Genomic DNA, 25,000 nt, shown 5'->3' with positions numbered 1-25,000 from the left:
AAAGAAAGAAAAAATCTAAGCAAAAATAATAATAGAGGCAAAGAAAGCGAAATAAAACAATCCATACAGAAGAAAAAAAAAGAAAAGAAAAAAAAAGAACGCAAGGCTGCAGGCCCGACCCGCCCAGAAGAAAGAAAGAAAGAAAGAAAGAAAGAAAATCAAAGTAAAAAAACTAGAAATCTGGCGCCCGACCCACCCAGAAGAAAAAAAAAAATCAAAGTAAAAAGACTATCTGGAAACCGACCCGCCCAGAAGAACAAAAGAAAGAAAAGAAAAGAAAAACAAAACCGACCCGCCCAGAAGCAAGAAAAAAAACAATAAATCAGAGTAAAAAGACTATCTGGAAACCGACCCGCCCAGAGGCCGCCCTGGCGCCGCCGCGTCGAGCAGCTCCACGTAGTCGCAGCCGCAGGAGCCGCAGGACTCGACGTCGAAGGCGAGGAAGGCGAGCAGGAGGGTCGAGTCCTCCGGCGCCACGACCTCCCACGCGCACGAGAGGCCGCTGGGGTACGAGGAGGCCCAGGAGGCGCCCACGGTGCCCGAGGGCGCCGTCAGCACTGCGGGGAGGGGGGAAGGGGGGGGGGAGTTCAGTGAAATGGATAAGGGGATGAGGAATAATGGATGAGATAATATGTGAAATAATGGATGGGATAATAAGAGAAATAATGGATAAGGCAATAAGATGAACAGACGGCCTTAGGGAATATATCCAATAAGAAATAGTTAATCCTTAAAAACTAAAAAAAATAAAAAATAAAGAAAATTAACGAGGAACCCCTTATTCAAAACCCGCTTCCCTCAAACTCCCAGAGGATTCTCACCGCTGTGGGCGGGGCAGAGAGCGGTGGGCGTGGTCGTGTCCATCCACATCGACGTCGAGAACCTTGTGGAGATCCAGTCGGGCCAGTAAGTCGTCCGTGTGACTGAGGGCGTAGACGTAGATGACGTGGGTGAGGTTTCTGCCAGAGGGGTCGAGTCACCTGGCGGGGTCGAGTCACTTGGCGGGGTCGATTCAGTTGTCTCGGTCGAGTCACCTGGCGGGGAGGCACTGGACTGGTAGATTACAGGTGATATTTGGTAGTGGGTGCTGTGCCTAGATTTATTTTTTACTTATTTTTTTTTATTTCTATTTATTTATTTACTTTAGGTGTTATAGTTCTTAGTTTCATTCTTATCTCGTTATCTTCTTTTTGTACTCTTTTTTCACTTTTTTTCCTCATTTTCTCTTTTTTCTCTTTTCTTTTCTTTTCCCTCTTTTTCTTATTTCTCTTATTCTATTTTTCTCGTCTCTTTCTTTCTTTCTTTATTTCTCTCTCCCCCACTCCCTTTCCCTCCCCCTTTCCCTCTTCCTCTCCCTCTCCCCCTCTCTCCCCTCCCCCTCCCCCTCCCCTTCCGTTAACGTACAAACCCGAGAAGATTCATATAAAAAAATGATTAACTAAAATAAATAAATAAATAAATAAAAAATATAAAAAATATTCGCAAAATTCTCACTGAACACCATTCGCTTCCTGAACAAAATTACCTGTGCTTCTGTAGCCATATGTTGTTGTTGTTGTTGTTGAAGGCAGGCTGTGTTTCGTTGTATCTGGGCAGAGAGTTATAAAAAAGGTTATTTCTATTCTTATCTGGTTCATCTCTCTCTCTTTTATTTTCATTTGTTTTTATTCTCTTTGTCTTTCTCTCTGATGATGGTGATGATGATGATGATGATGGTAGTGATGGTGATGTTGGTGATGATTATAATAGTGATAATGAAGATGATAAAGATGATGGTGATGATTATGATTATGATGGTAGTGATGATGATAATAATGGTGGTGGTAATGATGATGATAATGATGATGGTGGTGACAATAATGATGATAATGACGTTGGTGGTAGTGATAGTGACGACCTTACTAAAATTATAACAAATGTGTATATGACGATGATAAATCTGAAAAATCGAATTTCCAGCAAATTAGCATACTCTCCTTATTTCCAAAGCAGATTTCCAAATAGAAGACATACCCAAAGACACAAAATAATAACCAGCGATGGGTTTTTGGCGCAGAGAAGTGAAAAAAAGTGAACCATGGGCCTTAAAACTTACAAAAATCTGGAGAAGTCAGTCTTGGTGTTGTGGACATGGTGCTCGACATCGTATCTGAAACGTGTGTATGTGTATGAATTCATGTTATCATTATTATCAAAAACAGTACTATTTTTGTGACTCATTGTAAGTGGTAATCATTGAGACCTATCATGGCAAACATTAACAAAACATACTGTTATTATTATCAAAACCAGTACTATTTTTGGGACTTTCTCATTGTAAACGGTAATCATTGGGACTTCTATTATGGTAAACATTAACAAAACTTATACTATTATTATCAAAACCAGTACTATTTTTGGGACTTTTATCATGGTAAACATTAACAAAACCTTTACTGTTATTAACAAAACCTGTACTATATTTGGGACTTTTATGGTAAATATCAACAAAACTTATACTATTATGAAAATCATTCGATCTCGACATTTTGCATAAGCTTCCGAACACCAGCTGACACAACCGAGGAAGCTTACCGACGAAGAGGCTGTCGAAGTGGAGGACGAAGCCGTGGCCAACGACGGAGGAATCGGAGCGGAACCTGACCACGACCCGGTTGCTGGCGGAGTAGAAGGGGCCGGGGACTTCGCTGCCGCACAGACGACCCCTGGGGAATGCGGGGGAATGTCGTGATGGTGCCACGTGTGGGGGATGGTGCCACGTGTGGGGGATGGTGCCACGTGTGGGGGATGGTGCCACATGTGGGGGATGGTGCCACGTGTGGGGGATGGTGCCACGGTTGGGGGATGGTGCCACGTGTGGGGGGTGGTGCGACGGTTGGGGGGGGGTGCCAGGTGGGGGGGATGGTGCGTCGTGTGGGGGATGGGGCCAGGTGTGGGGGGTGGCGCCGCGGTTGGGGGATGGGGCCGGGTGTGGGGGATGGTGCCACGTGTGGGGGATGGTGCCACGTGTGGGGGATGGTGCCACGTGTGGGGGATGGTGCCACGTGTGGGGGATGGTGCCACATGTGGGGGATGGTGCCACGCGTGGGGGATGGTGCGACGGTTGGGGGATGGTGCCACGTGTGGGGGATGGTGCCACGGATGGGGGATGGTGTCACGGTTGGGGAATGGGGCCACGTGCGGGGGATGGTGCCACGGTTGGGGGATGGTGCCACGTGTGGGGGATGGTGCCACGTGTGGGGGATGGTGCCACGGTTGGGGGATGGTGCCACGTGTGGGGGAGGGGGTGCCACGTGTGGGGGATGGTGCCACATTTGGGTAGATGGTGCCACGTGTGGGTAGATGGTGCCACGTGTGGGTAGATGGTGCCACGTTTGAGAGAATGAAGCAGAACGAACACGAGAACGAGATAGTACGCACCTCGATTGATAGTGCTTTTGATAGATAGGGACACCGACAAGAGAATCAAAGAAGAGATAGAAAGATAAGATTAGATTAAAACAGAAAAACCGAAAAAAATGGGACATCGCCGAAAAAAACGACACCGAAAAAAATAAAATAAAAAAAACAGAAAAAAAGAAAAACACACAAAAAAAGAAAAAAAAACGGAAAAATACTAACAAAAAATTAAATTGATAAATAAACAAAAAACAAAAAACAGAAAACCGAAAAAAAACCACCTCCATCCCCACACTCACCCTCCAAGGTATTCTCCAGGCCTCGACAAGTCCTCGAGTTCCAGGTAGTCGAAGGGACAGCCTCCGCCGCCCTCGAGGTCAAAGCGCGTGAAGTGGAGGGCGAAGATGGCTCCCTCTGCTGTCGCCAAAGTCCACTCGCAGTCCATGTTGTTCCCGTAGCGCTGAGCGTCCGGGTTCGGACTGACGGTGCCGGAGGGCGAGTCCAGTGCTGCTCAGTCGAGAAAGGAAGGGAAATGATGGATAATAAGAAATAATGGATAAAATAATAGATAAGATAATGAGAAATAATAGAAGAAATAATAGATAAGATAATGAGAAATAATGGGTAAGATAATAAGTGAAATAATGGATGAGATAATAAGTGAAATAATGGATGAGGTAATAAGTGAAATAATGGATAAGATAATAAGTGAAATAATGGATAAGATAATAAGAAATAATGGATGAGATAATAAGAAATTATGGATAAGATAATGTGAAATAATGGATGATATAATAAAAAATAATGGAGAAGATAATGTGAAATAATGGATGAGATAATAAGTGAAATAATGGATAAGATAATAAGAAATAATGGATGAGATAATAAGTGAAATAATGCGATAATAAGAGAAATAATAGATAAGGCAATAAATTAGATAAACAGACGGCCTTAGGAAATATATCCAATAAACAAGAATAGTTCGTTGATCCTTAAAAACTAAAAAAAAAACTAAAAAAAAAAAAAATGAAATAAAAAAATAAAAAATAATAAATAAAATATAAAAAAAATAATGATGAACCCTTTTCCAAAACCCGCCTCCCTCAAACTCCCAGAGGCTTCTCACCGCTGTGGGCGGGGCAGAGAGCGGTGGGCGTGGTCGTGTCGATCCACATGGTCGTCGAGGGCTCTGTGGAGGTCGTTTCCGTCTCGATCCCTGAGCTCGATGTCCCTGTGGAGGAGAAGGGTGACGTCACTTCCGGCCTTCCTTCCCTCCTTCCCTCCCTCTACGTGCTTCCTTCTCTCCCTCCTTCCTTCCCTTCCCCCCACATCCTTTCTTCCGTTCCTTCCTCTCTCCCTCTCTCCCTTCCTCCTCTCCCTCCTTCCCTCTTCCTACATTCTTTCTTCCCTCCTTCCTTCCCCCCAGTGCCTTTCTTCCGTTCCTTCCTCCCTCCTTCCTACCTTCCCTCCCTCGTTCCCTCCCCCCAAATCCTTCCTTCCCTCCACATCCTTCCTTAACTCTTTCCCTCCCTAGTTTTTGGCACAGAGAAGTGAAAAAAAGTGAACCATGGGCCTTAAACTTACAAAAATCTGGAGAAGTTAGTCTTGGTGTTGTGGACATGGTGCTCGACATCGTATCTGAAACGTGTGTATGTGTATGAATTTGTGTTATCATTGTTATCAAAACCAGTACTATTTTCTTCTATCATGGTAAACGGTAATCATTGGGACTTCTATCATGGCAAACATTAACAAAACTTATACTATTATTATTATCAAAACCATTACTATATTCGGGACTTTTATCATGGTAAACAGGACTGTTATGTAATCACTGGGACTTTTATCATAGTGAACATTAACAAAACTTTTAATGTTATTGTGTAATTATTGGTACTATCATCACAGTGATCATTGTCAGTCACGTGGTAAATTGTACTTATCTGGTCTTATTTCACACTGTCAATATTATGATTAGAACTGATGTTTGTTTATCTATCTATTAATTCTTTCTTTTATTCATCTCTCTGTCTCTGTGTATGTGTTTTTGTTGTTGCTTATTTTAGTTATTTATTTTTTATCCATTTCTGTATTAATCTGCATGCTTATCATTTTTGTTTTAACCATTTTTATTTGTTTTTATCCATGTCTGCATACTCATTACTCTATCTGTTTTGCATATCCAGAAAAACACATATTCGATCTCGACATTTTGCATAAGCTTCCGAACACCAGCTGACACAACCGAGGAAGCTTCCGAACACCAGCTGACACAACCGAGGAAGCTTACCGACGAAGAGGCTGTCGAAGTGGAGGACGAAGCCGTGGCCAACGACGGAGGAATCGGAGCGGAACCTGACCACGACCCGGTTGCTGGCGGAGTAGAAGGGGCCGGGGACTTCGCTGCCGCACAGACGACCCCTGGGGAATGCGGGGGAATGTCGTGATGGTGCCACGGTTGGGGGATGGTGCCACGTGTGGGGGATGGTGCCACGTGTGGGGATGGTGCCAAGGAAAAACATCGACAAAAAAAAAAGATAAATGAATGAAACAAAAAAGAAAAACACCGAAAAAACGGGACATCGCCGTAAAAATAGGGAAAAAACACAAAAAACAGGAAATCGAAAATAAAAACACCGAAAAAACAGAAAATAAAAAAAACACCGAGAAAAAAACGGAAAAACACTGAAAAAAAGAAAAAAAAAACACCTCCATCCCCACACTCACCCTCCGAGGTATTCTCCAGGCCTCGACAAGTCCTCGAGTTCCAGGTAGTCGAAGGGACAGCCTCCGCCGCCCTCGAGGTCAAAGCGCGTGAAGTGGAGGGCGAAGATGGCTCCCTCTGCTGTCGCCAGAGTCCACTCGCAGTCCATGTTGTTCCCGTAGCGCTGAGCGTCCGGGTTCGGACTGACGGTGCCGGAGGGTGAGTCCAGTGCTGCTCGGTCGAGAGAGGAAGGGAAATGATAGATAATAAGAAATAATGGATGAGATGATATGGGAGATAATATGTAAGATAATGGATAAGATAATAAGAAATAATGGATGAGATAATAAGTGAAATAGTGGATAAGATAATAAGAAATAATGGATGAGATAAGTGAAATAATGGATATAATAAGTGAAATAATGGATGAGATAATAAGTGAAATAATGGATAAGATAATAAATAATGGATAAGATAAGTGAAATAATAGATGAGATGATGAAATAATGGATGAGATAATAAGTGAAATAATGGATAAGATGATAAGGGAAATAATGGATGAGATAATAAGTGAAATAATGGATGAGATAATAAGTGAAATAATGGGTGATAATAAGTGAAATAATAGATGCGATAATAAGGGAAATAATGGAAAAGGCAATAAGTAAGATAAACAGATGGCCTTAGGGAATATATCCAATAAACAAAAATAGTTCGTTGATCCTTAAAAACTAAAAAAAAAAAAAAAAAAAATGAAATAAAAAAATAAAAAATATTAAATAAAACATAAAAAATGATGAACCCTTTTCCAAAACCCGCTTCCCTCAAACTCCCAGAGGCTTCTCACCGCTGTGGGCGGGGCAGAGAGCGGTGGGCGTGGTCGTGTCGATCCACATGGTCGTCGAGGGCTCTGTGGAGGTCGTTTCCGTCTCGATCCCTGAGCTCGATGTCCCTGTGGAGGAGAAGGGTGACGTCACTTCCGGCCTTCCTTCCCTCCTTCCCTCCCTCTACGTGCTTCCTTCTCTCCCTCCTTCCTTCCCTTCCCCCCACATCCTTTCTTCCGTTCCTTCCTCTCTCCCTCTCTCCCTTCCTCCTCTCCCTCCTTCCCTCTTCCTACATTCTTTCTTCCCTCCTTCCTTCCCCCCAGTGCCTTTCTTCCGTTCCTTCCTCCCTCCTTCCTACCTTCCCTCCCTCGTTCCCTCCCCCCAAATCCTTCCTTCCCTCCACATCCTTCCTTAACTCTTTCCCTCCCTAGTTTTTGGCGTAGAGAAGTGAAAAAAGTGGACCATGGGCCTTAAACTTACAAAAATCTGGAGAAGTCAGTCTTGGTGTTGTGGACATGGTGCTCGACATCGTATCTGAAACGTGTGTATGTGTATGAATTTGTGTTATCATTATTATCAAAATCAGTACTATTTTTGTGACTTTTTCATCGTAAACGGTAATCACTGGGACTTCTATCATGGCAAACATTAACAAAACATACTATTATTATTATCAAAACCATTACTATTTTCGGGACTTTTATCATGGTAAATAGTACTATGTAATCATTGGGACTTTTATCATTGTAAACATTAACAGTTATTATCAAAACCAGTATTATATTTGGGGCTTTTATCATGGTAAATATCAACAAAACTTGTACTATTATTATGAAAACCAGTACTATATTGAGACTTTTAACATGGTAAACATTTAAAAAATTTATACTGTTATTGTGAAATTATTGGTCCTATCATCATGGTGATTATTGTCAGTCATGGTAAATTGCACTTATCTGTTCTTATTTCACACTGTCAATATTATCATTAGAACTGATGTTTGTTTATCTATCTATTAATTATTTCTTTTATTCATCTCTCTGTCTCTTTATGTGTTTTTGTTGTTGCTTATTTATCTATTTATCTATTTTTTATCCATTTCTGTATTAATCTGCATGCTTATCATTTTTGTTTTAACCATTTTTATTTGTTTTTATCCATTTCTGCATACTCATTACTGTATCTGTTTTGCATATACAGACAAACATTACAACTCATTCGATCTCGACATTTGGCATAAGCTTCCGAACACCAGCTGACACAACCGAGGAAGCTTACCGACGAAGAGGCTGTCGAAGTGGAGGACGAAGCCGTGGCCAACGACGGAGGAATCGGAGCGGAACCTGACCACGACCCGGTTGCTGGCGGAGTAGAAGGGGCCGGGGACTTCGCTGCCGCACAGACGACCCCTGGGGAATGCGGGGGAACGTCGTGATGGTGCCACGTGTGGGGATGGTGCCAAGGAAAAACATCGACAAAAAAAAAAGATAAATAAATGAAACAAAAAAGAAAAACACCGAAAAAACGGGACATCGCCGTAAAAATAGGGAAAAAAAACACAAAAAACAGGAAATCGAAAATAAAAACACCGAAAAAACAGAAAATAAAAAAACACCGAGAAAAAACGGAAAAACACTGAAAAAAAGAAAAAAAAAACACCGAAAAAAACCACCTCCATCCCCACACTCACCCTCCGAGGTATTCTCCAGGCCTCGACAAGTCCTCGAGTTCCAGGTAGTCGAAGGGACAGCCTCCGCCGCCCTCGAGGTCAAAGCGCGTGAAGTGGAGGGCGAAGATGGCTCCCTCTGCTGTCGCCAAAGTCCACTCGCAGTCCATGTTGTTCCCGTAGCGCTGAGCGTCCGGGTTCGGACTGACGGTGCCGGAGGGTGAGTCCAGTGCTGCTCAGTCGAGAAAGGAAGGGAAATGATAGATGAGATAATAAGAAATAATGGATAAGATGATAAGTGAATGGATGAGATAATAAGTGAAATAATGGATAATATAATAAGTGAAATAATGGATGAGATAATAAGAAATAATGGATGAGATAATGAAATAATGGATAAGATAATGAAATAATGGATGAGATAAGTGAAATAATGGATATAATAAGTGAAATAATGGATGAGATAATAAGTGAAATAATGGATAAGATAATAAATAATGGATAAGATAAGTGAAATAATAGATGAGATGATGAAATAATGGATGAGATAATAAGTGAAATAATGGATAAGATGATAAGGGAAATAATGGATGAGATAATAAGTGAAATAATGGATGAGATAATAAGTTAAATAATGGATGAGATAATAAGTGAAATAATAGATGCGATAATAAGTGAAATAATGGATAAAGCAATAAGTAAGATAAACAGATGGCCTTAGGGAATATATCCAATAAACAAAAATAGTTCGTTGATCCTTAAAAACTAAAAAAAAACTAAAAAAAAAAAAAAAAAAAAAAAAAATAAAAGAATAAAAAATAATAAATAAAACATAAAAAATGATGAACCCTTTTCCAAAACCCGCTTCCCTCAAACTCCCAGAGGCTTCTCACCGCTGTGGGCGGGGCAGAGAGGGGTGGGCGTGGTCGTGTCGATCCACATGGTCGTCGAGGGCTCTGTGGAGGTCGTTTCCGTCTCGATCCCTGAGCTCGATGTCCCTGTGGAGGAGAAGGGTGACGTCACTTCCGGCCTTCCTTCCCTCCTTCCCTCCCTCTACATGCTTCTTTCCCTCCCTCCCTCCTTCCCTTCCCCCCACATCCTTTCTTCCGTTCCTTCCTACCTTCCTCCCTCCCTTCCTCCTCTCCCTCCTTCCCTCTTCCTACATTCTTTCTTCCCTCCTTCCTTCCCCCCAGTGCCTTTCTTCCGTTCCTTCCTCCCTCCTTCCTACCTTCCCTCCCTCTTTCCCTCCCCCCAAATCCTTCCTTCCCTCCACATCCTTCCTTAACTCTTTCCCTCCCTAGTTTTTGGCGCAGAGAAGTGAAAAAAGTGAACCATGGGCCTTAAAAGTCAGTCTTGGTGTTGTGGATATGGTGCTCGACATCGTATCTGAAACGTGTATGAATTATTGTTATCAATATTATAAAAACCAGTACTATTTTTGTGACTTTTTCATCGTAAACGGTAATCATTGGGACTTCTATCATGGTAAACATTAACAAAACATCCTATTATTATTATCAAAACCAGTACTATTTTTGGGACTTTTATCATGGTAAACATTAACAAAACATCCTATTATTATTATCAAAACCAGTACTATTTTTGGGACTCATGGTAAACGGTAATCATTGGGACTTCTATCATGGTAAACATTAACAAAACTTGCACTGTTATTATTATCAAAACCAGTACTATTTTCGGGACTTTCTCATGGTAAACGGTAATCATTGGGACTTCTATCATGGTAAACATTGATGTTTGTTTATCTATCTATCAATTCTCTTTTACTCATCTCTCTGTCTCTTTATGTGTTTTTCTTTTTGGGTTGCTTATTTATCTATTTAGTAATGTTCTATCCATTTCTGTATTTATCTGCATACTTACCATTTTTGTTTTAACAATTTTTATTTGTTTTTATCCATTTCTGCATACTCATTACTGTATCTGTTTTTTTGCATATACAGACAAACATTACACCTCATTCGATCTCGACATTTTGCATAAGCTTCCGAACACCAGCTGACACAACCGAGGAAGCTTACCGACGAAGAGGCTGTCGAAGTGGAGGACGAAGCCGTGGCCAACGACGGAGGAATCGGAGCGGAACCTGACCACGACCCGGTTGCTGGCGGAGTAGAAGGGGCCGGGGACTTCGCTGCCGCACAGACGACCCCTGGGGAATGCGGGGGAATGTCGTGATGGTGCCACGTGTGGGGGATGGTGCCACGTGTGGGGGATGGTGCCACGGTTGGGGGATGGTGCCACGTTTGGGGAATACGGGTGCACGTCGTGATGGTGCCACGTTTGAGAGAATGAAGAAGAACGAACACGAGAACGAGATGGTACGCTTTCTGATAGATAGTGCTCCTTTTAATAGATAACGTTTTTGATAGTGTCCTTTTTGGTAGATAGTGCCACTATTGATAGTTAGTGCCCCCTTTGATAGATAGAGACACTCCAACAAGAGAATCAAAGATGAGATAGAAAGAAATATAAGATTAAAACCGAAAAACACAGAAAAAACATCGAGAAAAAACGGAAAACACCGACAAAAAATAAACAGATCAATAAACAAAAAAACGGAAAACCACCGACAAAAAAAAAGAATAAATAAATAAATAAATAAAACATAAAAAAAACAGAAAAACACCGCAAAAAAAAACCACCTCCATCCCCACACTCACCCTCCGAGGTATTCTCCAGGCCTCGACAAGTCCTCGAGTTCCAGGTAGTCGAAGGGACAGCCTCCGCCGCCCTCGAGGTCAAAGCGCGTGAAGTGGAGGGCGAAGATGGCTCCCTCTGCTGTCGCCAAAGTCCACTCGCAGTCCATGTTGTTCCCGTAGCGCTGAGCGTCCGGGTTCGGACTGACGGTGCCGGAGGGCGAGTCCAGTGCTGCTCAGTCGAGAAAGGAAGGGAAATGATAGATAATAAGAAATAATGGATGAGATAATATGGGAGATAATATGTAAGATAATGGATAAGATAATGAGAAATAATGGATGAGATAATAAGTGAAATAGTGGATAAGATAATAAGAAATAATGGATGAGATAATAAGAAATAATGGATAAGATAATAAGTGAAATAATAGATGAGATGATGAAATAATGGATGAGATAATAAGTGAAATAATGGATGAGATAATAAGTGAAATAATGGATGAGATAATAAGAAATAATGGATAAGATAATAAGTGAAATAATGTATAAGATAATGATATAATGGATAAGATAATGTGAAATAATGGATGAGATAAGTGAAATAATGGATATAATAAGTGAAATAATAGATGGGATAATAAGTGAAATAATGGATGAGATAATAAGTGAAATAAGGGATATAATAAGTGAAATAATGGATAAGATAATAAGAAATAACGGATAAGATCATAAGTGAAATAGTGGATAAGATAATGTGAAATAATGGATAAGATAATGAGAAATAATGGATGAGATAATAAGAAATAATGGATAAGATAATAAGTGAAATAATGGATAAGATAATAAGTGAAATACTGGATAAGATAATAAGTGAAATAATTGATGCGATAATAAGTGAAATAATGGATGAGATAATAAGTGAAATAATGGATATAATAAGTGAAATACTGGATAAGATAATAAGTGAAATAATAGATGCGATAATAAGTGAAATAATGGATAAAGCAATAAGTAAGATAAACATACGGCCTTAGGGAATATATCCAATAAACAAAAATAGTTCGTTGATCCTTAAAAACTAAAAAAAAAAAACTAAAAAAAAAAAAAAAAATGAAATAAAAGAATAAAAAATAATAAATAAAATATAAAAAAAATAATGATGAACCCTTTTCCAAAACCCGCTTCCCTCAAACTCCCAGAGGCTTCTCACCGCTGTGGGCGGGGCAGAGAGCGGTGGGCGTGGTCGTGTCGATCCACATGGTCGTCGAGGGCTCTGTGGAGGTCGTTTCCGTCTCGATCCCTGAGCTCGATGTCCCTGTGGAGGAGAAGCGTGACGTCACTTCCGGCCTTCCTTCCCTCCTTCCCTCCCTCTACATGCTTCCTTCCCTCCCTCCCTCCTTCCCTTCCCCCCACATCCTTTCTTCCGTTCCTTCCTCCCTCCCTCCCTCCCTTCCTCCTCTCCCTCCTTCCCTCTTCCTACACTCTTTCTTCCCTCCTTCCTTCCCCCCAGCGCCTTTCTTCCGTTCCTTCCTCCCTCCTTCCTACCTTCCCTCCCTCTTTCCCTCCCCCCAAATCCTTCCTTCCCTCCACATCCTTCCTTAACTCTTTCCCTCCCTAGTTTTTGGCGCAGAGAAGTGAAAAAAGTGAACCATGGGCCTTAAACTTACAAAAATCTGGAGAAGTCAGTCTTGGTGTTGTGGACATGGTGCTCGACATCGTATCTGAAACGTGTGTATGTGTATGTATTTGTGTTATCATTATTATCAAAACCAGTACTATTTTCGGGACTTTGATCATGGTAAATAGTACTATGTAATCACTGGGACTTTTATCAGGGTAAACATTAACAAAACTTATACTGTTATATGAAAACCAGTATTATATTTGGGGCTTTTATCATGGTAAACATTAATAAAACTTTTAGTTATTGTGTAATTATTGGTCCTATCATCATGGTGATCATTGCGTCAGATGGTAAATTGCACTTATCTGTTCTTATTTCACACTGTCAATATTATTAGAACTGATAAGTTTGTTTATCTATCTATTAATTCTTTCTTTTATTTATCTCTGTCTCTGTTTGTTGTTGTTGTTGTTGTTGTTGCTACTTTATCTATTTATTCATGTTCTATCCATTTCTGTATTTATCTGCATACTTATTTTTGTTTTAACCATTTTTATTTGTTTTTATCCATTTCTGCATACTCATTACTGTGTTTTTTTGCATATACAGACAAACATTACACCTCATTCGATCTCGACATTTTGCATAAGCTTCCGAACACCAGCTGACACAACCGAGGAAGCTTACCGACGAAGAGGCTGTCGAAGTGGAGGACGAAGCCGTGGCCAACGACGGAGGAATCGGAGCGGAACCTGACCACGACCCGGTTGCTGGCGGAGTAGAAGGGGCCGGGGACTTCGCTGCCGCACAGACGACCCCTGGGAAGAACAGGTAACGTGTGGTGGTGAAGAAAGAAAAAATCCATAGTTTAAGGATTGGGAAAAGCAAGTAACGTGTGGTGGTAAAAAAAAAGAAAGAAAAAATCCATAGTGTAAAGATTGGGAAAAGCAGGTAACGTGTGGTGGCGAAAAAAAGAAAAAAATCCTTTGTTTAAAGATTGGGAAAAGCAGATAACGTGTGGTGGTTTAAAAAAAAAAAAAAAAAAAAATCCATAGTTTATAGATTGCAACAACAGAAAATATGACGATACCAATAACAAAAACAAAAACAAAAAATAAGAAATAATCAAAACAATCCATACACCTTCGACATCGCGACTGACAACCCTTACCCTCTGAGGAACAGCCCGGGTCTCGACAGGTCTTCCACCTCGACGTAATCGAAGGGGCAGCCAGTCGATCCCTCGAGGTCGAAGCTCTCGAAGTAGAAGTACAAGACCGAATTCTCCGACGTCCTCACCCTCCACTCGCAGTCCATGTCGTTGTCGTAAGTGTCGGTGTAGCTCGGTCGGATGACGCCGGAACCGCTGTCCAACTCTGCGACCAGTGGATTGGGTTCTTGGTAAGTTATCAAGGCTTTGTATAATGTTCCCGACATCAGCAGCACTTCTGTTTACTCTTGAGTGTATACAAATGCTCGTGATCCTCATGATCCTGATTCTCGTGTTTCTTTTTTCTATGGGTGGGGATTCGAGGAATATGAACATGCACGAGCAACAATTGCTGTAGTTTCTTGAGCAACAATTGCCGTAGTCTCTCACCGTAGGTTCCATTGCAGTAGAGCGGAGGAGGTGGAGGCGGGACGAACGTTGTCTCAAAACGGAGGACGAAGCCGCGGCCAACGACGGAGGAGTCCGAGCGGAACCTGACCACGACCTGGTTGCTGCGGGAGTAGATGTCGACTGGGATTTCGCTGCCGCACAGACGACCCCTGGGAAAAGCAGGTAACCTTGGGCATTAGTTACATCCTTTTTATAACGTCAACTTACTCGAATCTGGTTCAAACTCATTTCCCCCCTCCCCCCATGCCCTTACATGCACCCTGAGCGTGGTTTCTTAGACATTATTTATGCCCTGAACAAGGGCTCGATTGAACGGATAACTGAACAAATGACCTATGGAAAAAGCAGGTAACCTTGTGTGTTAGTGAAACATTTTCGAAGACTTTGGGAGTGGAACAACACGATATTTTCATCATCAGTAGTAATGGTGGTATCCCTGCTTACAGTAGGTAACGTCAAAATACAAGGTTTCAATCTTGCTTCCGTAAGGCATTAATGCACAAGGGTGAAATCTGCACACCAGTGGTTGAGCAGTAAGGATTATGACTTCCTTGAACTTTTTATAGGTGAACTTAACAGGACACAACATTCAATTCTTCAATCAGGCACCTACGTGAATCTGGGAAAAACTCATTTTATCCCCCATGTGGATCCTGGGTGCGGTTCCCCGAACATTATTTACACCCTAAACAAGGATCAATTGAACGAATAACTGATGAAGAAAGACAGTGTGCATTATTTGACGTTCTTATCGAAGGTGAAGCCATAACAAACTAGAAGGTGAATAAGTGGTTAATACACAGAATACCAGACCAACCACTAACCCTGTGAGATTATGACCAGGCATCGCCAGGTCTTCGAGCTCCAGGTAATCGAATCCGCAATCTGCCGAGTGCTCCAGGTCGAAGCTCTCGAAGTAAAAGTGGATCGGGTATTGCACCGGCGTCGTCACCCTCCACTCGCAGTCCATGTTGTTGTCATAAGTGTCGTTGAAGGTCGCTCTGATGTAGCCATAATTGCTGTCCAACTCTGCAGTCAGTGGTTGAGGCTCTTGTTATGCTATCAAGACTTGATATGAACATTCCCGACATCAAACAGACTTGTTGACTCTTGTTGAATTTAGACAAATGATTATGATCACGAATCCCGTGGTCTACTGTTTATCAATGACGATTCGAGTAATATTAGAGTGCATGAGCAATAGTTGCTGTAGTTTCTTACCGTAGGTTCCACTGCAGTAGAGCGGAGGAGGTGGAGGCGGGGTGAACACTGCCTTATATTGGAGGATGAAGCCGCTGGCACCGACGGAGGAGTCCGTGTGGAACCTGACCACGACCTGGTTGCTGAGGGAGTTGATTTCGCCAGGGTGTTCGCTGCCGCACAGACGCCCTCTGGGAAAAGCAGGTCATTTTGAGTTTTGGTGACAGATTTTTCATAGCATCAGCCTACTCGAATCTGGTTCAAACTCGGTTTTTTCACATCCCCCATGACCCTACCCGGGTGTGGTTTCTTAAACATTTATACCCTGAACAAGGATTCGATTGAACGGATAACTGTGAACAGAAGATTGTGAAGTACTAGACGATCTGACCACAGGTAAAGCCATAACAAATGAAAATACAAATCAGTGGTCGATACACCTTCAACAAGTTCGAGACCAAAACACTAACCCTGTGAGACTAGAACCAGGCATCGACAGGTCTTCCAGGTCCAGGTAATCGAAGTCGCAGTTCGGGGAGTCCTCCAGGTCGAAGTTCTCGAAGAGGAAGTGGATCACGGAATTCTCCGGCGTCGTCACCCTCCACTCGCAGTCCATGCCGTTGTCGTAAGTGCCGTTGAAGGTCGGTCTGATGTAGCCAGAGGTGTCGTTCAACTCTGCAGGCAGTGGTTGAGGCTCTTGTCATGCTATCAAGGCTTAACGTGAATATTTTCATCATCAGAAGTCTGTTAGACCCTTGTTTTATATACAAATGATAATGGTTTGTGTTTTCTTGTGAGTGAAGACTCGAGCAATATAAAAGTGCGCAAGTAAAACTTAGTGCCTACCGTATGTTCCATTGCAGTTGGGTAGAGGTGGGTAGAAGAGGGACTCGAAGTGGAGGACAAAGCCGCGGTCAACGACGGAGGAGTCGGAGTGGAACCTGACCACGGCCTGGTTGCTGAAGCCGTAGAGGTCGCCCGGGACTTGGTTGCCACACAAACGACCCCTGAGGAACACAGATACCTTATAGAATGGCAAAACATCTTCCATGACATCATTTATTAATACTGTTCGGCCGATTTGGAAAAAAATCGACCACAGGCAATGGGAAGGGGCCTAAACAAAAGGGTGTGAGTTTCATCAAAATCGGCAAGAAAAATCGCAAAATCGAGAAAAAAAACAGACGGTCCCCTTAAACGGCACAGCAGATGAGAGGCAGAAAGATGAGCGACGTGTGTATACCGTTTCTGGATCAACAAGTTTCAGAAGGATTTCTAATTGAAGACCAAAGCATCAGGCTTGGGAGAAGTTCACAAGCCCGGAAGAAAAAACACTGGAATATCATCATATTTCGGATTCTCTTAATAAATATGTGGCTGTGTGTATAGATGTTGATTTCACTGTTCTGCTCAATAAAGAATATCAGTCTTGACAGGAGGTTCTAATAATTTAGATAAAGATGGAAGAGGAGAGCTGTGAAGGCATCCCTTGCTGTAAGAGGAAGCGCGGTGCCAAAACTCGTTCGTCGTCATCCACCTCCACGCGTCGGCTAGTCACGTGGCCTGGATGTCACGTGACCAGTTGTTTTGATCCAGAGGTGCGCTTCGCTCTATTTCTCTCTCCCTCCCTTCTCCTTCCTCCTCCCCCCCCCCAGTTAAAAAAAAAGGGTTAAAATAGGAATTATCACCAGCTGAAACATCACTGAATAACGACCCACCCAACAAGATTAACGCCAGACCAGGCCTCCAACTCCAGGTAATCGAAGACGCAATCTGTCGAGTTCTCCAGGTCGAAGCTCTCGAAGTGGAAGCGGACCAGGGAGTTCCAGGGCGTCCTCACCCTCCACTCGCAGTCCATGTCGTTGTCGTAAGTTCCGTTGTAGGTCGGTCGGATGTAGCCAGCGACGCCGTTCATCTCTGCAGTTATTGTGTGGAGTTTTTGAGTCGTGTTATCGAGGCTTCGAAGGAACAGTTGGGACTTTATCACAGGTTTGTTGAATAAATTTTCGAATACGTATAAAGGGTATATAATTCACATCTTCCTACAAATGTTGAAAACTGAGTAAAACAAAAGCTTCCCAACACCATAATCAAAGAAAAATGTTTGATTCTTACCATAGGTTCCGTTACAGACGAGTGGCGCCGGGGGAGGCGGTTCGAACACAGCATCGAAGTGGATGACGAAGCCGCGGCCAACGACGGAGGAATCGGAGTGGAACCTGACCACGACCCGGTTGCTGACGGACGTGATGTCGCCCGGGACTTCGCTGCCGCACAGACGACCTCTGAGGAACACAAGGCGGGGCTCGTGGATTAGGGAAACTTTCGTCGTGATGTCGAGGACTAAGTACTCGCGAGAAGCAGTAAAGAATCGGGATGCGTGTGAGCGTCTTTCTTTCTTTCTTTCTGTTTTTTCCTTTTTCTTTTCTTTTTTCTTTTCTTAGACTATATTTTTTTCTATTCTTTTAGACTAAAGACTCGTGTGTTTGTTTAAGATGTTTGTAGATTGAATACATTTCCGACCTTGTTATTTATTGATGATTTTGCAATTAAACAAAGGAATATATAAACAAGTGATTAAAAGAAATCTCTCAGCAAATAATCATGGAAATACTAGTAATGAAGACAAGAAAAAAAATAGAAAATGAGAGCAAAAAGAGCAGGAAGAGGACGAAGAAAAAGAAAAAGAGGAGGAAAATAGGAAGAAAAAGCAGAGAAGAAAGAGAAAGAGAATAACAGCAAAATGAACCCCTGGTCTGTCCACCTCCCCTGTGCCACCCTCCCAGACCCCCAACTACCCCCAACCCCCCCTCCCCTGTGGCACCCTCCCAGACCCCCAACTACCCCCCAGATCCCCCTAGACCCCTCAACCACCACCCCCTCCCTAGACCCCCCAACCACCCTCCCCAACCACCCCCTCCCGAGACCCCCCAACCACCCCCCTGTGCCATCCCCCCCGACCCTCCCCTATGCCACCCTCCCAGACCCCCAACCACCCCCTCCCCAGACCCCCAGACCCCCAACCACCCTCCCAGACCCCCCAACCACCACCCTCTCCCCAGACCCCCCAATCCCTCCCCAGACCCCCCTAATCCCCCCAACCACCCCCTCCCTAGACCCCCCAACTCACCCCGAGAGACTGAGACCAGGCACCGACAAGTCCTCCACCTCCAGGTAGTCGTAGACGCAACTCCCGGTCGAGTTCTCCAGGTCGAAGCTCTCGAAGTGGAGGTGGACCAGGGAATTCCCCGGCGTCGACACCGTCCACGCGCAGTCCATGTCGTTCTCGTAGAAGCCCAGGATGGAGGTCCTGAGGTCGCCCGAGGAACCGCTCATCTCTGCAGGTGTTATTATTGTTATTATTATTATTGTTGTTGTTGTTGTTGTTTTTATCTTTTATTATTATTGTGTTTATTTTTTTGTTTCTTGTTATTAGTTTATTGTTATTCTTATCTTTTGTTATGTTTGTTTTTTATTTCTTGTTATTAGTTTATTGTTATTTTTATCTTTTATTATCATTATGTTTATTCTTTATTATTAGTTTATTGTTTTTTTATTATCAGGTAATTATTTTTAATCATTATTATTTTTTATTATGTTCTTGGGGTTTTGGAAGAACATTTTTGTGAGGATGAATTATTTCTTTTTTTCTTTTTTGGGATATTTTTCTTATTGTTACGAACTTATCACGTTAGACTTTAATCGTCAAGAGAATATTGTGTTAGTTTGTTTTTTCTCTTTAAGATTTCATGTTTTTTTTTTTTTTTTTTATTTCTTAAGATTTCGTTTTTTTTCGTTTTTTTATATTTTGTTTTTTTATATTTCGTTTTTTTAAGATTTCGTTTTTTTATATTTCGTTTTTTTAAGATTTCGTTTTTTTATATTTCGTTTTTTTTTAAGATTTCGTGTTATCTAAGGCTTTTCTAGAACATTTTGTCATCGTACAGACACCTATTAAGAACACCAAATTTATATAAAGTGATTATTCCAAATTTATTGTGATTATCTATTATTCCTTTTCTTTTCTGGATATTTTCGCATTATGAAAGTGAATAATTAACTCATAATTAATTAATTGACAATTTAATGATTAATTAATTGACAATTTAATGATTAATTAATTACTTAATGATTAATTAAATTTATTGTGATTATTTCTTATTCCTATTCTTTCATGGATATTTTCGCAATAAGAAAAGGAATAATTAACTCAAAATTAATGATTAATTAATGATTAATTAATGATCGATTCCTACCGTACGATCCGTTGCAGAAGAGCGGGGGAGGGGGTGGGGGTGTGGGTGGAGGAGGGGGCGTGACGTAGGGCGGCGTCGACATCTCTGGATAAAAGATAAGCTGTTATCTCTCTCCTTCGTAGTGCTTGTTTTGGTGGATGTGAATCAGTCATGGGGAGTATGTGGGATTTTGAGGTTATGTGGTGGGGGGTTTTGTGTGTATATTTGTTTTTTTGTCTGTGTGTGTTTGTTTGTTTTTTGTCTGTGTGCGTGTTTTTGTATGTTTGTTGTGTGTGTGTGTGAATGTTTTCGTATGTTATGTTTTTTTACAAATAATAGATAAATAAAACAAATCAAGTATCATTAAAAATCAAAACAAGAATCACACACATTACATCCAAGTGAACCAAAACAAACGAAAAAAAAAACAAAAAAACACAGCTCACTTACCCCGTTCAGTCGGTGTGACGTAATGAAGTAAGACGAAGCCAGTGCTAGTAACCGAGGAATCGGAGTGGAACCGAACGATTACTGGGTTCGTATGCGTGGTCGTTGGAGGCGAAGGGATATCATAGCCGCAGTATTTCGAGCTGTTAGGGGTAGAGGGGAGGGGTGAGGAGGTGTGGGGGGAAGAGAAAGGAGAGGGAGGAACAAAATATAAAATGTAATCAACAAATTATCTCAATAGAAGTATATTTACAGGAAATTATACGAATGGTATGTTAAAGCCCATACTTCGGCGTCGATTAGTGTAGGAATCAATGCTTTCCTTTGTATCACGGCGTAGAAATCGCATCATAATTATAAGAAAAAAAAAAAAAAAAAGTACAAAATCGAACCAAATTTCAAACGACCATCAAATAAATCACACAGATCTTGATCCGAAGCCAGGGCTCTACCACCGCATCCAGACGATTCACCAAAATGGCGGGAAACTGTTCCTCACCTCTCTCCGCTTCCTCCCTGGACCTCCAACTCCACAAAATCGAAACTACACTCAGTCTGGTACTCGATGCTGAGCCTCAGCCACACCAAGGTCAGCTCATGACCCGGGCTGACCTCGATTCGCCACTCGCAGTCCAGGTTGCTCTCGTATAGGCTGACCTCTGACCCCATGCTGATGACCCCGTAGGTTGAGTTGATTTCTGGGAGGTCACATGGGGGGGGGGGTAATTAATTTTTTTTCTTGTGTTTTTATTTTTGTTACTATAGTTATTGTTGCAGGTTTGTGATAATCGCCATAATTACTATCATTATAATCAGTATCATCATCAATACTGTTATTATTATCATCATCACCCTTATCACCATCAATATCATCATCATTATTATCTTCATAATTATACAAATCATCATTATCATTATCATCACTGCTATGTTAACCGTTATCAAATCTATCATCATTATTATACCTACATAATAATAAGGCCATTAATGATAATAGCAGTAGTAGCAGTAGTAACGATAACGACAGAAATAACAATAATAATAATAACAGCAAGAACAATAATAATCTCAAAAATTTAAAAACTACAAGATTTTTTTTTTTGTTTACCTTTTACACCACTGCAGACTGGTGGCGCCTCCGTGGTCGTTCCAGCTGGAAAATGAAAATGAAAGAAGACATTTTTATTATTATGGTAATAACGGAGTTGATGAGGATGAGGAGAATGAAAATAACAATAAGAAAGAAGAGGAAAGGAAAAAAAGAGAAGAAAAAGAAAATAAAAGAAGGAAAAACAGACAAAAAGACAAAGAAGAACAAGAAAAAAACGACGAAGAAGAAAAACAAGGAAGAAAAGACAAAAAGACGAAGAAAAATAAAAACGAGGAAGAAAAAAGACAAAAAAAGGAACAAAACACACACAAAAAAGACGAAAATTAATCAAACAAAAAAAGAAAGAACAAAAAAAAAAAAAAAAAGAAAGAAAAACGACGAAAAAAATAATCAACAAAACAAAACCCACAGACTCTCACGTGGTGGCAGACAGCACATGCACTGCTCTCCCTCACAGCCGGCGGCGTCGACGAATCCTGAAGGACAATCTGCCACGCTCTTCACGCAGGAGCCGCCCCTCGCCTGGCATCCCGGCGTGATCCTGCAGGAGGCGCAGCAGATGCAACCCTCTCCTCTGCAACCGCCCTGCAACGCTTGCTCGTCGGGGGCGCAGCTGGATTTGCAGATGCCGTTGTTTTGCAAGCATTGAGAGCGTGTTTTGAAGGGGCATTCTGGGAAAGAAAGAAAAAAAAAGAATAGATAAATAAAAGAAAGTAGGATTAATAAAATGAAAATAGATAAGTAGAAAAAGAAAATAAAAATGAAAAAATAAACTAAAAAAAATGATAATAAAGTTAAATAGATAGATAAAAAAAAAGATATATGAAAAACAAGAAATAAAAAACAAAATCTGAACAGAAATTTAAATTCTATAATTTTCAGTTAAGGCTAGGATAACGAACCTAAATTAAGTCCAATGAAAGTTGATGGAATAAAACATACACAAAAAATACATTTAAGTCTGATTTAGTTTAAGTAAAACGACCACAATCATATATATATATATATATATATATATATATATATATATATATATATATATATATATATATATATGTATATATATATATATATATATATATATATATATATATATATATATATATATATATATATATATATATATATAACAGATCAATAACGCAATAATTCATTTTAATTCAGTCTAGTTTAATCAAATGAAATCAAACTCAATTCAGTCATATCAAAACGCATTCGATTCTGACCTTCGTTAATCAAACCCAGAAGAAATAAATCAAATAAACAAATGGAGATAAATAGATGAATTAAGACAGAGAAAAAAAACAAATTGATAAATAAATAAAAAAATAATCATATAAGATAAAGTATACCCAGTAAATAAATTAATTAGTTTTATGACAGAAAAATATAATAGATAAACAATTAAGACAGAAAAAAAACATAAATATACAAAAATATATAAATTACATAAAAAAACAAACTAATTAAATCATACAAGACAAAAAAAAAATAATAATAATAAAAAAAAAAAAAAAATCAATTAATAAAAAAATATATATATGAGATTAAACAAAACATTTTTTTTTACCATCACAGCACACGTCGCTTCCGGCACCGCACGCCCCAGGACCCCCGAGGGCGTGGCACACCCAGGCGTCAGAGGGGAGGCAGCGGCCGCCGTAGAGGGCACACATCCCGCTCTGGGCGTGAGGGGGAAAGTGTCGAGAGTTGGTTAATGGGGGTTATGGTGGGGTTATGGTGGGGTTTGAGGGTTATGTTTGTGTGTGCGTGTGTGTGTTTGGGCTAAGAGTGAGGGGAAAAGGGAGGGGAGGTTTTGAAACGAGGTCGAGGGTTGGTTAATGGGGGTTATGGTGGGGTTTGAGGGTTATGTTTGTGTGTGCGTGTGTGTGTTTGGGCTAAGAGTGAGGGGAAAAGGGAGGGGAGGTTTTGAAACGAGGTCGAGGGTTGGTTAATGGGGGTTATGGTGGGGTTTGAGGGTTATGTTTGTGCGTGCGTGTGTGTGTTTGGGCTAAGAGTGAGGGGAAAAGAGAGGGGAGATTTTGAAACGAGGTCGAGAGTTGGTTAAAGGGGGTCATGATAGTTTTTGATGCTGGGAGGGTTATGTTTGTGCGTGTGTGTGTTTGGTCTTAGAGTGAGGGGAGTTTGAAACTGTGAGGGTTATGTTTGTGTGTGAGGGGAAAAGTGAGGGGAGTTTGAAGCTCTGAGGGTTCTGTTTGTGTGTGAAGGGGAAATTGAGGGGAGTTTGAGGTGTTTGAAATCGTGAGGATTCTGCTAGTGTGTGTGTGTTTTGCTCTGGGAGTGAGGGGAAAAAATGAGGGATGATTTTGAAGGGCGGTCGAGAGCTGGTTGAGGGGAATTTGAGGTGTTGGAAGTTGCGAGGATTTTGCTTGTTTATGTTCGTTTTGAGTGAGGGGAAAAATGAAGGGGAATTTAGAGATATCTGTAGCTGTGAGGATTGCGTTTGTGTGGCTCTGGGAGTGAGGGGAGAGAATTTGTATGTGGCTGCGTTTGTATGTACACAATTTTGGGAGTGAGGGGAAATTGAGGGGAAATTTTCGAAGGAGGTCGAGAGCTGGTTAAAGGGGACTTTGAGGGGTTTAAAACTGTGGGATTAGTTTGTGTCTATGTCAATGTAACTTTGAAAGTGAGGGGAAATCTTTTTGTGTCTGCGTCTCATAACTTACCCTGCTAGTCAAGTAACGAACGACCAAACTAACTTAACACTTCCAAAAAACATAACCTTTTTGGCGGATTTGATAATCAGGAAATAAAATGAAATAAGCTAAATCGAGGGATCTAAAGTTAAAAAAAATAGAAAATAGACAATCAAAGGTGAAATGAATGACAAAAATAGAGAAATGAAAATAAATGAAAATAAATAGAGAAATGAATGAATAAAAATGAATAAAAGATATGTGTATACATATGAACACACAAACAGAACAAAGCAATCAATATTGATACAGTAACGAAACAAAAATAAAAAAGTGAATAACGATAAGATAATAAAGAATGTAAGAGAGAAGGAAAACCAGAGAAAATAAACGTAAAATTTATGAAGAAAACATAAAATAGAGAGTGAAAAAAATGATAGATCGATATATGCAAATATCAGTATATAGAGATATATAAATAGAGGGAGAGACAGAGAGATAGAGAGAGAGGGAGAGAGAGAGAAAGGGAAAGTGAAAGAAAGAGAGAGAGAGGGAGACAGACAGACAGACAAAGACCGACAAACAGAGAGAGAGAGAGAAAGAAAGAGAGAGAGAGAGGAAGGGGACAGACAGACAAACAGAAACACACAGAGAGCCACCCAAAAACAGAAACAGAAACAGAAAAAACACGTAGAATTCACCCTGGCTGCCACGCCGGCCTCGACCCCACCGGCAGCGATGACGCCCAACGCAGACACGACAAGAACGACCTTCAGGCGTCTCGCGGCCATGGCAACGACTCCCGTGGCCATGGCGAGATGAGTCGTCCTCGAAGAACCAAAACACAAGATT

At 41.2% G+C, this 25,000-nt stretch overlaps 1 protein-coding gene across 11 annotated transcripts in view; it reads right to left on the bottom strand.

The window, feature by feature from the left end:
- LOC113820978 (cubilin) overlaps positions 1 to 24,998 on the bottom strand; it is a 46,446-nt gene extending 21,448 nt beyond the window's left edge. For 5 of the 11 annotated variants that reach the window (XM_070115818.1, XM_070115817.1, XM_070115825.1 and 2 more), the window contains exons 1-36: positions 24,850 to 24,997; positions 23,062 to 23,173; positions 21,911 to 22,162; positions 21,489 to 21,533; positions 20,880 to 21,078; positions 20,384 to 20,523; positions 19,955 to 20,038; positions 18,829 to 19,036; positions 17,814 to 17,983; positions 17,417 to 17,615; positions 16,545 to 16,705; positions 16,169 to 16,373; positions 15,720 to 15,889; positions 15,323 to 15,527; positions 14,478 to 14,647; positions 14,049 to 14,253; positions 13,565 to 13,695; positions 12,921 to 12,974; positions 12,464 to 12,568; positions 11,278 to 11,485; positions 10,636 to 10,766; positions 9,487 to 9,591; positions 8,618 to 8,825; positions 8,206 to 8,336; positions 7,408 to 7,461; positions 6,951 to 7,055; positions 6,127 to 6,334; positions 5,690 to 5,820; positions 4,984 to 5,037; positions 4,526 to 4,630; positions 3,699 to 3,906; positions 2,575 to 2,705; positions 2,096 to 2,149; positions 1,526 to 1,588; positions 822 to 1,034; positions 353 to 557 (exon numbers count right to left, since the gene is read on the bottom strand). In XM_070115818.1, the coding sequence (XP_069971919.1) occupies positions 353 to 557; positions 822 to 1,034; positions 1,526 to 1,588; positions 2,096 to 2,149; positions 2,575 to 2,705; positions 3,699 to 3,906; positions 4,526 to 4,630; positions 4,984 to 5,037; positions 5,690 to 5,820; positions 6,127 to 6,334; positions 6,951 to 7,055; positions 7,408 to 7,461; positions 8,206 to 8,336; positions 8,618 to 8,825; positions 9,487 to 9,591; positions 10,636 to 10,766; positions 11,278 to 11,485; positions 12,464 to 12,568; positions 12,921 to 12,974; positions 13,565 to 13,695; positions 14,049 to 14,253; positions 14,478 to 14,647; positions 15,323 to 15,527; positions 15,720 to 15,889; positions 16,169 to 16,373; positions 16,545 to 16,705; positions 17,417 to 17,615; positions 17,814 to 17,983; positions 18,829 to 19,036; positions 19,955 to 20,038; positions 20,384 to 20,523; positions 20,880 to 21,078; positions 21,489 to 21,533; positions 21,911 to 22,162; positions 23,062 to 23,173; positions 24,850 to 24,960 (5,240 nt within the window). In that variant the 5' untranslated portion in view covers positions 24,961 to 24,997. Of the gene's footprint in view, positions 1 to 352; positions 558 to 821; positions 1,035 to 1,525; positions 1,589 to 2,095; positions 2,150 to 2,574; positions 2,706 to 3,698; positions 3,907 to 4,525; positions 4,631 to 4,983; positions 5,038 to 5,689; positions 5,821 to 6,126; positions 6,335 to 6,950; positions 7,056 to 7,407; positions 7,462 to 8,205; positions 8,337 to 8,617; positions 8,826 to 9,486; positions 9,592 to 10,635; positions 10,767 to 11,277; positions 11,486 to 12,463; positions 12,569 to 12,920; positions 12,975 to 13,564; positions 13,696 to 14,048; positions 14,254 to 14,477; positions 14,648 to 15,322; positions 15,528 to 15,719; positions 15,890 to 16,168; positions 16,374 to 16,544; positions 16,706 to 17,416; positions 17,616 to 17,813; positions 17,984 to 18,828; positions 19,037 to 19,954; positions 20,039 to 20,383; positions 20,524 to 20,879; positions 21,079 to 21,488; positions 21,534 to 21,910; positions 22,163 to 23,061; positions 23,174 to 24,849 lie in introns of all 11 variants that reach the window. The other 6 variants (XM_070115823.1, XM_070115826.1, XM_070115819.1 and 3 more) reach the window with 5 other exon arrangements.
- Positions 24,999 to 25,000: the final 2 nt, after the last annotated feature.

The sequence above is a fragment of the Penaeus vannamei genome, chromosome 38 (genome assembly GCF_042767895.1).
Source record: "Penaeus vannamei isolate JL-2024 chromosome 38, ASM4276789v1, whole genome shotgun sequence".
Classification (NCBI taxonomy): domain Eukaryota; kingdom Metazoa; phylum Arthropoda; class Malacostraca; order Decapoda; family Penaeidae; genus Penaeus; species Penaeus vannamei.
Note: the sequence above shows the minus strand (reverse complement) of the source record. Positions and strands in the feature narration are given on the sequence as shown.